This window comes from Silene latifolia, chromosome 5 (genome assembly GCF_048544455.1).
Source record: "Silene latifolia isolate original U9 population chromosome 5, ASM4854445v1, whole genome shotgun sequence".
NCBI classification, from domain to species: domain Eukaryota; kingdom Viridiplantae; phylum Streptophyta; class Magnoliopsida; order Caryophyllales; family Caryophyllaceae; genus Silene; species Silene latifolia.
In genome coordinates this window covers 13,033,383-13,048,994 of record NC_133530.1, presented here as the reverse complement: position 1 = coordinate 13,048,994, position 15,612 = coordinate 13,033,383, and the positions used below count along the sequence as shown (strand labels likewise).

General features: G+C 36.0%; 1 protein-coding gene across 2 annotated transcripts; it reads right to left on the bottom strand.

The window, feature by feature from the left end:
- Nucleotides 1–1,832: 1,832 nt before the first annotated feature.
- Nucleotides 1,833–7,241, bottom strand: LOC141656778 (serine/arginine-rich splicing factor SR34A). Of its 2 annotated transcripts, XM_074463832.1 has the most exons (14): nucleotides 7,079–7,241; nucleotides 5,412–5,684; nucleotides 5,154–5,258; nucleotides 4,590–4,655; nucleotides 4,426–4,500; nucleotides 4,221–4,350; nucleotides 4,081–4,127; nucleotides 3,924–3,981; nucleotides 3,603–3,652; nucleotides 3,434–3,490; nucleotides 2,988–3,055; nucleotides 2,837–2,908; nucleotides 2,675–2,747; nucleotides 1,833–2,139 (listed from the first exon to the last, which is right to left on the bottom strand). In XM_074463832.1, exons 3-13 carry the CDS (start codon nucleotides 5,238–5,240, stop codon nucleotides 2,681–2,683), a joined length of 777 nt encoding a protein of 258 aa, XP_074319933.1. In that variant the 5' UTR covers nucleotides 5,241–5,258; nucleotides 5,412–5,684; nucleotides 7,079–7,241; the 3' UTR covers nucleotides 1,833–2,139; nucleotides 2,675–2,680. The 2 variants fall into 2 exon arrangements, with proteins under 2 accessions (XP_074319933.1, XP_074319932.1); XM_074463831.1 differs by lacking the exon at nucleotides 5,412–5,684 and having other exon boundaries at nucleotides 7,079–7,204.
- Nucleotides 7,242–15,612: the final 8,371 nt, after the last annotated feature.

The window sequence follows — 15,612 nt, the reverse complement described above, 5'->3', positions numbered from 1 at the left end:
TTTCGCTCAGACAACTAGAAATAACGAGAATTCTTAGTTACATTGATATATCACGTTATCGTATATTCTAATCAGTGAAAATAGGATAATCTAACTACAAAATAAATAAAAATTCATTATTTAGGGGTTACGATCACGTAGAACATCTTACGATATACACAGGAATTGATCAAACAATTGACGATATAATACCAAAAGAATAATTGAATAATTGAGTTAATAGAATGTTACTACATGATGAAAATCAAAAAAATTGAACAATTAGTTATAACTAGAAGTAGTTTAAACAGTAAGAGTGACATGAGACATTGAGACCGTCTCATATAAGAATTAGACGTATTAGTTTAAAAAGGAAGAATAGTTTCAAAGCAATGAAGACCATCAAGCTCGACACCAAACCGAGGCTTCCTAACAATCTTGTTATTATTATACGTCTTGCTTTCGTCACCACTCTTTGTCTTCACATCTTCATCTTGACGATCTGCTATCGTTGCCATCGTCTTTGCGGGTGTCGCCGTGGTGGAGGCAGGGGAGAAGTAGGACAACTTCCAGCCAAAGGATTCAGCGGACAACACATCAAACGAGCTGAACATAGACATCATCATTATCTTTAATTTGAGTTTAAATTTGAGAGAAGAATTATTAGAAATAAGAAATAATAATAATAATAATAATAATAATTGAGATGATGAAAATTATAAGGGGAGTTGTGGAGTATTTATAAGGGAAGAGAATGGTGGGATAAGGAAAGACCGGGAAAGATTAGAATTAGGAAAAGGAGGGAATTAGGAAAGTGGTTCGAGACTTCGAATATAATTTTCTTAATTCTATTAGTTTTGGTTCAAGTGTCGGTGGACCAAGTCTTGATGATTGGGGGATAATTAATTAATGGTTTAATATTTTAATACACTTTTTTTATACGAAAGCTCGGGAATTTTCACATGTGAGAATCGGAAGTTCATAGGGTTTGAACTTAGGATCGATCAAAGTTCTCAAGTTTATGATATTATGTGATAATGAAGATCATTCAACTAGAAGTATAGTTAAGACTCAACTAATGATTTAATAACTTAATAATTACAGTAATTATTACTTTTCGTGTTTATGGATTAATATTTTTAACAATATTATGGCTAAATAAATCATGAAATTTTTGCCTTCCAAACAATTTCAAACATGTATAATACTCTATGTTAGTGGGATCTTGGATTATAATATTTTAATTAGACTAATGGTCAGACACTACTCAGACTATATTTTATTCAGTAATGTGTGCAATGTATCATTATATAAAAAGACAACTCATTTATTAACAATAAATGAATAAACTTTTTATAAAAATAAATCTATTCACAATAATGTAAAACCGTCTTATTTTAAAATTTCTGTATTTAATTCTTTAATTTTCGGTAGTTAAGTTTTTGGTGACTATGAGTTATCTAGTTGGCACGTGGAAGACGCAAATGATTGAGGATCGATCATAAGCTACAAGACACATGTAACATGCTGGTGGTTGATACATTTGATTGGGTTATATTCCTAACTTGTCGTTTTCCATGAATCGCGTCTCAAAATTGTGGTGGATTTAGTGAGTTGCTACATTGTTGGTGTGGCCGTGTGGGACATCATTGGTTTACTAATTCACAGCATTCTTCACGTGTAGTAGTTGGATACTCCGGGACCGCAACTTCCGTGCTTATCCATTCAATCCAAATGCAATATCAATAGCACCGATGCTTACTCCGATCCCCATGGCCAATACAATAGGACCGAAATCCTGTCATAGTATAATGTTATCAATTATCCCATGCTCATGATTTGTCCAACATACATAACCGCGAAAGCCAGTTACCATAAAAGGATGTCAGAGAATTACGCCCAAATAACAATTCAGAACTTCGGCAAGAAAAGCACAAATCCGGACAAGTAAAGCCCTGCTAACAGTAATACTTGGATTTCTAAGCTAAAAGCATTCATGATTTTTCTAATACGGTGACACGGCTGGCTAACAGTGTTCTACAAGGCAGAAAATAGCTGGCAAAGTTGCGCATAATTCATTTAATAAGTTTGGAATTAAGCTTTGAACAGGTGATTTGTGAATAAAGGCGTTCATGCTCCAGTCCTGCTGTTGTCGATACCCTGAAAGCAAACATGCAAAGGTGTTAGCTGGTAGTTATTGAACTTGTTATAATGAGCACAAATCGGACAGTCTATGAACTGCCTCAATGCCATCTATGATGCTTGTACTCAGATACGGGTGAGGGGCATGAATACATGTCCGAATACCAAACTTGGGACGACTCTTTAGACACAGTGACTTGTGCTAAAATGAAGATATGGGTGTAGGGACATAAGATCTTCGAAACAAAAAAAAAAAAAATAGTTTTTTATTTAAAAAAATGATTCTAGAGAAAAATCAGGCCTAAGTTTTTAAATATCCTATGAAATGATTCGTACACAATCTTTTCCTCTATTTCTAATATGCAAGCCTCCATCTTTGGATCCTCTAGGAGAAGTGTTGGATTGGCAAGGATCAAGTAAATATTTTACGCTCATATCCTTGAATGTTGTGTTAGAGATGGGTTCGACCCCTTGAGTAGAAAGTCCAATTAACAAAGTGTCTGCCTTTTAAGACCAAATTGTGTGCCATCAGAAGTTCTGAATGATTTCTTACCAAGTGCTACTGAGGTGATCCTGATCTTGACCGCGACTTAGAAGGGGACCTTGATCTGGATCTAGACTTTGGTCTGCGTATTGAGTAAAAAAAGTATAAAAGCTTCCATACAATATTGTAAAATTGAACATGTCTATTAAACAATTAACAAAAAAAAAATACCTGGCTGTTCTAACAGGCGATGCAGATCTTGACCTAGATGGTGACCTGGAGACTGATCTCTCAAGCGATTTGCTGCAGCAAAATCAAAAGGATTAGCAATCGTTCATCCTAGACATGCAGCTAAATAAACCAAAACTAGAACTAGTAACACCTTCTGTTCCTTCTTGGACTTCTGCTCCTACTACGGCTCCTAGAAGGGCTATCTTCATATCTATCCACCTGCAATTACACATGATCATGTCCGCAGAAGAAAATATTAGCATTTGGCCTTCCTTACAGAGAATCATTGTCCGTCCAAAAGGGAAATTTATGACACAGCACTATGAAACTATTCGAGGGAAAAGAGGACGTCCGGAAGCATTAAGCAAAAGATTTACTCTTATCAGATATCTGATGGGTAGGATATCCTTGAGGGAAAAGGTGGTTGTCTAGCCTAAATAATGCTGAGAGGGAAATTTTTAATAATAGGAGGAATATTAACGTGCAATGTAAAAGTAAATTGCCGAACATACATACAATACCAACATATCAGAAATTTACATGCTAGTATAAAAAGGATTAGAGTAAACCAAAAGACGCTCAAAATTTGTAGCTCACCCGAATATAAGACTTGGTCCAAGGATTTTTGAACTCAGTGTCATCCAGTTTGCGAATCTACAAAAATAATTTTAAATACATGTCCAAGAGTTATGCATGAGCAAGCCTAACATCCAAGGACTTCATTGCCAAGTAGGAAAAAAAAAAGATATATAGGTAATACACTTACAGCGTATTTCATATCTTCATAATTAGTGTAGTCAACCATACCAAAAGTTCCTGTAAATTAAAATAAAAGGTCAGGAACCAGGGCGCCGTAAACATCAAGGACTTTAGATAACACTACAGATGAACGCGTGGAAAAAGTACTCAACTAATTGTCCCCATCCTTTATCGTTTTTCAAGTTTAACTGATATCTAAAGCAATGTCTGATCCAACTTGCAAAATCATGAAATCAGTACTAGACTTCAATTTGTATTTTCTAAACTAATGAACATATTTGTATTTTTTCAAGCACTGCAATTTTGCACAAGATGCTTTAAGCTATACCTTCCCTGTCACTCGAGACTTCAGCAAAGCAAACGTCGCCAGCTTTTCGCATATGATCCTGAAATTTTATCAAACAGGAAACTGATCAGGCGGCTTGAACTTTGAAGTATTGAACTATCAACACAGTCTATCAGCATCTCAGTATGAATGAACACACCTTTAAATCTTGCCACGATGCAGAAGATGGGAGTCCACGAACAATGACTGCATGACACAATAAGTTTCCACTTGCTTATTGCTACACAAAAGTTGTCGAGACAATGAACAGAAAAGTTAAAAGACTTGAAGCATACATACCTCGAAACTCAGTACGACGTGATGCACCATAACGCCCTGCACCTCCACCACCACCTCCACCGCCACCCCCTCCCCCGCCTCGTCGTTCACTAGCAGACGACGAACCTCTACCACCATGTGCAAGTTCAACCTATACACATCAAGCACTAAGATGCAAGGATCCACAATGTACCTCATCAAAACATATTGTAGGAGCGTATATTACCCTCAAGCGACAGCCATCAAAGTTGTAACCATCACGTCCCCTGATGGCATCATCAGCATCTCGAGAACTCTCAAACTATCAGCTCAGATAAAGTTTGTTAAGTTACCGCACAGCATGAAAACGGCTATCACAATGAGAAGAAACAAAAACAAGACCAAAATTACCTCGACAAAGCAGAAACATGGAGGTCGTGGTGGAAGCTTCAGTTCAATATCCAAGATACGACCATACTGCACCAAGAAAATCAGTTTTGTTACATAAGCACCTTGTAGATAAGATGCATGGCACGCATTTAGTGAGATGTTTTGCTATGCAATTTTCCATATTTCTTTTCCTTCGAGTTTGTTTATTATGCCCTTCTGTTTGCCTGTTATCCCTAGATGTTACTCCTTTACATGTTAGCCCTCTCTAAGATCTAAAAAAGGTATTGTTGCGAAAATATACAAGTTTTCCAACAAAAACAATTGTCTTGTCTCTCGTGTGTATGAGGCACACGCTTTGCCTCAGTGCACCTTACATCGTTCAAAACTAAGATCTCCACTGACATTGACAAACAAAATCAGTGCTGATGCATAGCAGTTGCAGAAAGCAAACACGATGATAAAAGGAATGATCCCGGGTGAACGCATGGAATTTGGAGAGATATTGAATTAGTCATTTCTCATGAAGATTATATCCCATTAAAGTTAACCATTAAATAGGACATAGTCTCATTCTAAAACTCAAACCTTGTAGAAGAGATCTTCAATCTCATATTCTTTCACGTCTGAAGGCAGGTTGCCAACGTAGATGGTACGAGAGAAACGGCTACTCATCTTTCTTAAGATTATTCACTGCAAGACAAGAAGGAAACATGTGAGTCAAAGAGCAACTACTTCACTTTTGTGAACGTGGTAAATTCAGGAAACCTTCAACGTCATTAGAATGCAATTAAAACTGGAATAATTGAATTTCAAAAAAATAGAAAGCAAAAGCATGAAAAAAACCAATAGAGCAATCCATGAGGTGAGCGATGCTCCTGAAGCTCCATTGCTCATATGCTCCAAGAGACTTCGAGCTATTATATGTTTGATATATTATTCGCATCGCCAATGCTTTCCCAAAAATTTCCAGTGTATAGCTCCCAAATGAATGAGAAACAACCTCCATTTCTAGTTCTACAAACCCATTAGTCCATTACTTCACCCAGTTCTCTCCCACACCCTTTCTACATCCCTATGTATGATTCCAAAGCTCAGATTTGTCCAAGCGCTTGTTATCTACCATGAAGAAAGTATATGGGTCATGAAATGGAAACACTAGCACATTTTTTACATTTTCCTTTCTCAAAAGTGAGGGCAATGTCTGGGAAAAATAAAGGAGTTATAGCTCTCCATTAGTCATAATTGAAAAATGCGGGTGGATCGTGATTTTTAATTATGAACTGTGCAGTGAGTGGATTAGCAATCTAGTCTAATGTAATTTTGCACAGAAAACGACAAACTAAAATATAAAAGTTCCCTTGAATACCAACTAAGAAAGGTCTAGGCTAGAGGTCTAACTTCAAAATTTTGGAAGCTGCCTCAGACTAAACATGACCGCTTCAAAAGTTCTCACCTTTACCTAAAAGAGGTTAGTGGAAATATGCCTACTATGAGCAGTGGGATATTTTCAATAAACTCTGAACATAAAACATCAAGAGCTATATCTAGTTATCAAAACACTTGTCATCGGTAGTAGAATTATGGTAGCCTCTCGGCACAACATATATCATGATAGACTGCATACAACTTCCCCCGTCTCCCGCAAAAAGAATCCATAAAGGTAAAAAGTAAAAACATATAAAAGGAACTAGAAAATATACTGGAGTGCCTGTACCATGAACACTTTCTCCTTCCACTGACACCAGAAGCATCAGATTTCACACCTTAAAAACGCGTTCACGCTTCTGAATTGAAAACAGTAGCTATAGCCTATAGGCATACCATAGCCATTGGCGAATCTATACTATAGGCCTATAGCAATCGGGTTCTCTGGCAACCAGAAAACTTCTCTATATTTATCAATGTCTGCCATTTGACATTTTCTCCTCACTACAAAGCTAAAGTGTGCTTGAATTGGAAGGGGTAATTTTTAGGGAATTTTCCCATTCCATAGCTAAAAAACTTGATTACAGATTCTGCCAAAAAAAAATGAAACTTTCGCCAAAATGTCCTCCATGAAATCCTACCACTGGACAACCACAAAAGCAATATGTCGCGGTAAACCCACAAATTCCAGAAACACATCGAATACCATCATCTTAAAATTGCGAAAGTACAAAGACCCAACTGCTGCTAAGACAGATATATCTCGACGAGTATCTGACGAAAAGCTACTAACTTTGACGAAATTACAACATTAATTAACCCAAAAAACAATCTCTACAATCTCAGACAAAACCCTAGATCAGTCTCCACAGCATTCGTACATCAGTCAACCAACAAAACGGAAAATCAAAACATCTATTAACAAACAAAAAAACTGCTAATTAATTCCAGCATCAGAAAAATCAATGAAATGGTCAAATTAATGAAGTACGAAGAAACGAATAATGAAAGTAATTGCTGAATGTTGAACAATTAGAACAACATGATGTGAAGTGACAGAAAGATGTAGAAACGAAGGAGATTACCGGAAGAAGCGGAGGAACTGTGGTGTGAGGAAGAACCCTAATTTTGGCGAGCGTGCTTCGGAGAATTGAATGCAGTGAAGAACTGGGTTTGACTGGTACTGCAGCTACGAGACCCCTCTCAAGTTTGAACCAAAAGCCTTGTTTTGGGTGTGTACTTAAGTAGTGATAGATAATTTTTTTTTTTTTTTTGGTGTAATTCGTGTGTCCCCGGCGACAATCGGGAGTAATCTCTATGTCACTATGTGGGTAAGATTGACAAACTTGACCCGACTTGACAACCCCGAGTCGCCAAAACCCAAAAAAAAAAAAAACTATTAATCTGAAACCGACCAGACACATGTAGTACCTGGTACTGATAAGTAGTGACCCGAACCTAAGTCGATTGACAGACCCGAAAAGGTAGGTTGGCCCGATAAACACGATATGGCCCGACCTGATTGGCTTGATTGCCATCTCTAACCACAGGTGCTCTCGTGAAAAGGTTAATCGAGAAGTTCGTTTCATTTCTAAAGGTAACTTGCGAACCCCACTTCATGATTACGGTCTTACGAATGGGATGAGCAACCATCCCACTACTACAACGAAAACTTATCTAGTTGAGCAGGGATGATAGATAAACTAAAGTAAGCTTTACAACTAGATTTCGTATTTATTTTTCCATACACGTGCTGTAGTGTAATAACCCAGGACAGTCACTAATTTAAAGGAAATTAGATTGACAAAGGTTTAATGCAGTAAATTTTGGTGACTTAGATGAATACCAAATGACCTTCACAAATTCTGAAATTTTGTGGCAATCAACTTCAAATATAAACAGACTCTGAGTAAAGTTTCAAGATTTTATGAGCACTCTAACTATTTTTAAAAGTTCGAGCAAGAGAGCATGGTGCTTGTGACTCTCACAGTTTTCCTGAACTGAAGTAGTTTAGGGATTTGGACTGGTAACTGGATATAGTTATGTTCTCAAGTTCCACATAAGAATCACAAGACACTAAATATGATAATTTAACAAATTTAAGACTCAAATCCACAGATTGGCATAGGATTAAAGACTCAAACTTGAAACAACACAACTAAACTAATCCATAGCAAGATACATGATTAATCTAATTATGCTAACAGACTTTGTTCAATTAACTACAACAATGTACAAGTTAATTAACAGGCATGGACTCAACTGCAGCAAAGCACAAGTTGATTTTTTGTTGAGAGAAATCTCAAGGTTAATTTTCATTCATCAAAAATCAGCTTTTCTCAGTTGGAGGCAATGGTCCTTATATAGGGCAGCCTGTACTTACAGTCGAGTACAATGTGATCCAAGGGCTATAAATTCATCTAGGAAATACATAACATAAGATAAATATTTTACAAAGGTCAACTAGGGTAAAAGCATAGGTAGATAACAATTCAGGCTGTCAGTCTTCTCTTTTGGCTTGTTCTGGTGCAGGTTTTGGGCAGTTTGCTTTCCTTGTGGTCTTAAGGCTTCAACTGCTCTTTCATGTGAGTAAAAGATGGCTTATTTTTTTTATTGTATACTTTCCAAAGGACTCGAATCCTTGGCTTGGTCTTTGCCTAATCAAATGAGGAAACCTTGACAGTGACATCTCATCTACCCGTTGCTTTATTATTCTGATGCTAACTGAGCTTAGACTGATCTACTAACCCTGAATTTTGATGGTGTAACACCCCCTCATACCAAGGTACCTTATCAAGGACTACCCTAGCATGAATGGCTGTTACCATCTCGGTTGCCCGAGGTAAGTATATATCAAAAGCAACAATCCACAAACACATCTATTAAAGTATAAAGAGTTAGCGATTACATTATCTCAGACCAACTCAAAATAAAAGTACAGGGTCTCAATACAAATGAAATCTAAGACATCTAAACTCATAACAGCGGAAGCTAGACTTGACGTGATGACTCCCCATGACTGTCCCATAGCTAACATCTGCATTACCTGTCATAATCTGCTCACCATCCCCGAATGGATCACCGCAGGTTTTACAAACAACAACACGGGGTCAGTACCGTTCATCAAGATAAGACAAACAAATATTGTAACCGGTTGATCATCCTCCATCCCCGGTCTCCCGATCTCACATAGTAACCGACTACACACCGAAGTGTGTAGCCCTGCTAGATTACCGATCGCAACAGGTAATCCTCGCCGCCAGTGGGTGACCGCAGCCTATCCCCACCTAGTCCAGCTCATCAACGAGCGACTAACAATCCATGTCCCTTAATGTGCACATCCCCTCCCGTGACGGGTTCCACGGAGGGCGAACTAGGGTGTGAAGCCACTCCCGCAAATGACTCCACCACAATCACACACACACAGCATTATCACAGCTGTCACAACACCTCAACCGTCACAATACAACCACACCAACACCGTCACCACAACACCCATCCTCCGATAATTAGCAGATAACAATAGTTACAAAACAAACACAATGATTAACAATACTGAGTAAGAGAAACCCTACCTTTTCGCAATCCGCTTACGCTGCAATCAACCATACAAATGCATAAAAATTACCACATCGTCACCTACAACAACAATCATATAATTCCAATCACTAACTGCCAAAACCTCATTTCCCCCAATTCATGAATAAAGACAAACCCTAGAATTAATCATCAACAACATAGGGATAAAGACTAACCGGCGAAAGAATGAAAGATTGAATGCGATAGCTACGATGTCCACACACACAGAGGAGAGATTTGGGAGTGATTAGAGTGTCTTAGGTTTGATTAGATTTGCAAATAACGTTTTAAAAACTGATTATCGAATATATAATCCCTAATTACTCCCGAATCAAACCGTTGAAATATTACTCGCCAGACCGGATACTCGACCGAGTATAGAGTATACTCGGCCGAGTATCCTCTACTCGGTCGAGTATTCATCATACTCGGCCGAGTATTCCTCGGCAGTAGCCAAACAGACTACACAATCTACACTACTCGGCCGAGTAGGCTCTACTCGGTCGAGTACAAGCTTAAGAAATCCGTAGTATTACAGATGGACTGCTAATTTAATTAAGGATTCTATCAGCTGGCCAGATTGGCAGCTGATAGTTTGATCTTCTTCTAGGGACCAGTGCCTGGCCTGTGTTAGGTTGGTTTTGGCTTAACCGTAAACCAGAGCTAAGACTAGTGGTGTCTAGCTCCTGCCGCACATGTTTTTACGAAGTACTAAATTATAATATCACTCCCTTTGTTGCCTTAAATACCTTCTAAATATCCCGTATACTTCATTCGTCTTGCTCATTTATTTACATTTTTTTATTATATGTTGATGGGGCATATTCTGCACCGCTGACCAAGTCAACATATTGAGCAAGGTCAAGGATATCCACAACAAGTCAACGACTCAGACAGCTTAGCCGATGCACCCATCGGCTGTCACCTGGTCTCGGCCCGGCAACCGATCAGCCGGGACACATATCCGCGTACTCATATCCAAGACCCTCGGCCGGCCTGCCATGGGTCCAGCGGCCGAGGGTAGAACGGTCTTTCCACCTGCTAGCCACTTGGCCACTTGGCCACTACGTGACAAAAGGTGAAAGTCTATAAATACTCCTCAACCTTCATTGAGGAAAGGATCCACAAATTAACCTAAGAATCACTATTCATCTGGTAATATCTTCCTTATCTCTCTACAATATATCCTTAGCCGAGTAATAACAACTTATCCCACTAAGTTCACTGACTTGAGCGTCGGAGTGAGTACGCTTGGCACAAAGCCAAGCCCTCAGTTCGTTCATTGTTGCAGGTGAGGCTGAGAGGAACGATAGAGGCGTGAGGAATCCAACTCAAGACATCATTCTACAAGCCACGGGTGGTAACAATACTTGCTCTGGAATTACACCCGGAACATATGTGAAAAGTGTTTTAATCAAAAGTAAACAAGTGATTAAGGCATAGAAATACATTTTAAGGACTATAATTAAAAGTAATAAGCACACGTAACATAAGTGGGGTTAAACGGGGTGATCGTATTGTAGACATGAAATGCCAATGATATATTGTAAGATATTTTATAAATAAGTAAATAAATAATAAAACATGTAAGATATTTCATAAACTTTTACACAAATCCTAAACTCTCTTATCTATTCCTTTCAAAACCTAAGCAACTTTTTTTCCCCATAATCTTCGACTATGAATCTTAATTCATAAGTCATAACTATGAATCTTAATTCATATACCAAATGAGTAATAATGTCATTCTTTTAAATAAAACACATAAATATTGGTTTGATTTGGTTAATTATCTTAATTTCCATTCGGGTTTACGGGGCTTGAGCCATTTATTCAGGCCTAAAATAGGGTTAATGGGCCCAATGTAAATTTGGATCGGGTTGAGCCAAGCTTTACGGTCAAATTTTGGCCTGGCCCGGCCTAATTTTATCAAAGAAGACAATTGTTTAAGATTATATATATAAATGTAGTAATAAAATATTTAAAAAACTCGTAAAAATCCAAGTATATTCATTGAAAGTTAAATTACAATGTCTTTTTGATATAAATTACATCTATGAGTACATGATTAAGTATTATAAAATTGTTATTTTTGTTTTTATCTATTTTTTATCGAGCAAGTAACATGCGGTTCATCATATCTTTTTACCAATTGTACTAGTTTTATAATCTAAGCATGTATTTAAGGGTACTAATGGCCGATATGTGTCTATTTATCTGACCTGACAAATCGTAAATCTTAGGGTCAGTAAATCCCATTTGCGCCCAAGGGCCCAATTGTGCCTATTTGGGTTGGGTTTGGGCTTACACTATAGGCCTATACATTTGGCCTCGCCCAGCTAAGCCCTATAAACGGGCTATTGAGTCTGGCCCATAATCACCTCTAAGATGCGTTTATAAGTGAGAGACCTAATTATTACTCCCAGTAAAATGCGTTTATGGAATAATACTAGGTAGTATCCCGCGATTCGCGTGACCTGTTTTAAAATTTAATTATTATAATTGAAGAAAAATAACATAATTTATATATGACCTTTAATATTTTTACTTATAAATAAAAATAATTTAATCTTTCTCAAATTTAATTTCTTTAGGTTTATTTTCAATATTTTAAAATAAAATACATACAATTTTAATTAAAACTAATAAGTGATAATTTATTATGCTGACCAACGTTTTATAAATTATTTTGTGAGTAATCAAATATCATATTAATTAAAATAAAATTTATTCGAATAATGCAACAATTAACATTAAATTCTCAAACTATATCATTTCACAATACGTTAGGTTCCAAATCAATCAATATTTGTTCAAAATGACGTGAATAAAATTTTATGTAATTTTTTTTTTTATGTATAGTGTGTGATGTTTATGTATCAAAGATATAGAGTTCAAACTCAACTTATTCAAATGTTTTGATTGTGTTTTGCATCTTTTATATTTCAAACATATCTATAAAAATTGCACCTTTTTTATTTTTAAACAACTATATATATAAATGATGTTTAAGAGTTTACCTATAAATAAAATAGGTTAAACTTTCTCAAATAATATTTTTTGAAGTTTAACTTCAAAGTATTTAAAATATAACATATAAAATATTTATCTAGTCATAATCAATATTTATCTAGTCATAATCAATATTTATACTTGACGTGTACGTATTTTAATTGAAGATATTAAAGAAAAATGTAACGTTTTTCTCTACTTTTTTATGTCTTTTATAATACTATATTATTTAGTAATCATTACTTTTGTTTTGATTATTCAAATGCATTCGTAATCACTGTGTACATACATACTCGTACACATACTCGTTATCACACTATTTAAACCTATCAAAATCTCATATGTATTCAATTTCTCACAATATAATATTTTTCATTCCCACATAAAAACTTACCTCTTAGTAGTTTTCTTTAAGTTATGTTTGTAAGAAATACAATTACTCTTCCAAATATATTTTTCTTAAGATTTAATGGTCTAAGTTTTATAACTTTATCAAAATGTATTTTTACGTAAACATAAAATATTATGGAACACTCACCTTAATCATCTCTACAAATGAAAATATTTCAATAAATATAATAAAAAAATATACTCAATTTGAAGCATTTTTCGCAATAAACGTAATTATTTATATTTTAGGATTTTTATCAAAATAATTTTTTAATAAATTTAGAATCAAATCACCGTAATTATTTAATGTAATTTTATAATAAAATTTATTAAGCTGTAATTAATATTTTGCTGAGATTTATACAACATTTATTACGTTTATATTTAATGTTCAGTGTAATTAATGCTTGTATAAGCTGGGTTGACACGTGGCGCATCCACAACGCTTCAACCCAGTTTTATATATATGTATAAGATTAGCCCTAGATTTTAGAGTTTCGTTTTTTCTCCTGCAAGAGTATAAGAGTATTTCCAATGGTAAGCTTACCTTTGCCACATTATTTTTTTGAGCTATGACAACTTTAAGCTACAATTTACTCCAATGGTGAAGTCAATTTACTACTACCTTGATAAGACACACCTAACACACTCTCCTATTTATTTATTCAATTCTTAATTTCTAAATATAATACTCCCTCCGTCCCGATCAATTGTTGTCATTTGGTTTTGGCACAAAGACTAAGAAAAGAGAAAATGACCAATTATTAAATGACAAGTGGAACAAATTAAGGGTGAATGATCAAATTGTTCATCAAGTTCATTCTTAAAATAGAAAGGACAACAACTCACCGAGACACCCAAATATGCAAAAGGACAACAAATGATCAGGACAGAGGAAGTACTTTATAAAAAAAACCACTATTTTCATAGTGGCTATATTCTTCTTCACAAAATCTCATTGAAGACGACACGTATCCGTCACTTTGGAGTGACGGATACCATTTCCTCTCACAAATGACCCAAATAGAGGAGAGAGGGAAGCACATGGGGGTGCCCCCACCTTGTCCCCCTATCCGTTTTGTGAGTGACATTATCTGTCACTTACTTCGACCCATCTTCAGCAAGACTAACTGATTCTTCTTATGAGCCCATTTAAGCATGAAGCTACTAGCTCAAAATTATGAGTCAAGCTAATCACATGAACACCTCGATGGTTGAGCAATTAGCTTCGAAGTTATTAAAATTACAAGAAGTCCTTTTGCCCAACCGCTCTAAGGTTATTTGAAAAAAATCAACCCCGGGAAAAAAACTACTAGGATTGTATGTGGGAAAAAAAAACCCTTCTCCTCATCCCTCGCAAAAACCCTTGCTCTAAAGGGCAAACTAGCTTAACTCCCTCGTCAATCCCTCCTGCCATCTTCCTTTATCCTTTCGGGCATATCATGCGCCGTTTTCTCAGCATCCACATAAGTCTCAAGGAGCAGTAAATTGGCTTTTGTGTCCAAGGCCCCGGCTCTCTTTAATAAATGGCAAAATTTCTCTAGACCGTCAACATCTTTCCGATCTTTGAAGTGCTGGAAGCAAGAATAAAGCTTCTCAGCAAGTGGTGGTTTCCATCCGGCAACAATGGCAGCTTCCATATGCATCAATGCCCACTCCGTCTGACCCTTCCCCAAGTAGTAATTCATGAATTTGACATGTGGGAAGCGTAATAATCTTCCTTTTTTCATTGTAGCGTCTTTTAGCAAAAGGTCGGCCTGAACCATGTCGTGCCTCAAGTACGCACCTATCAGGGGCGGAGCTAGGAATTATATATATATATATATATATATATATATATATATATATATATATATATATATATATATATATATATATATATATATATATATATATATAGGGCTATATTTTAAAAATTATGAAATACGATTACAATTTTTTTTAAGTTCAAACAGTGTTTTAAGCAGTATTTGTAATTTTAGCCAAAAATTAATATGATATATTGAGTTTAACTGAGAAAGTAAAGTAATGGAAAAAAAATGCACACAAAATGTGAAATAATGACAGGTAGAAGGGAATTTTTTGGCAAATTGGTGTTTATTAGCAAAATAATTAGGGGGTTGGGGTTGGTTTGAAACTATTTTGACTTATGATGTCCACGTCATCAGTTTTTATTTTTTTTCCAGTTTTTATGGTAAGCCGCTAAGCGGCTTACTTTTTTACTTTTTTTCGAAAAAAAAAAAAAAAAGTGAATAGTAAAGCCGCTAGGAACTATTCATTTTTATTTTTTCAAAAACCGTCACCTTCTAACACTGATGACAACATATTCTAGAAATGAATAACCACCAAAGCCGCTAAGAAAGTTAGCGGCTTCCCTATCTCTCTATTTTTCATAAACTTATGACATTTATTATCTAAAAAATGACAAAGAGACAAAGCCGCTAAGAAACTTAGCGGCTTTGCCTACAAATTGGAAAAAAAATGAAACTGATGACGTGGAGACCATAAGTCAAAATAGTTTCAAACCAACATATTCGGTAGAAGGCTTGAACCCACAACCTCCCATTCATTCTAGGTTGAACTTTGATGAAGTGAGCCAGTTACCAACTTTGCTATATTATTGGCATGTTTATTTTAG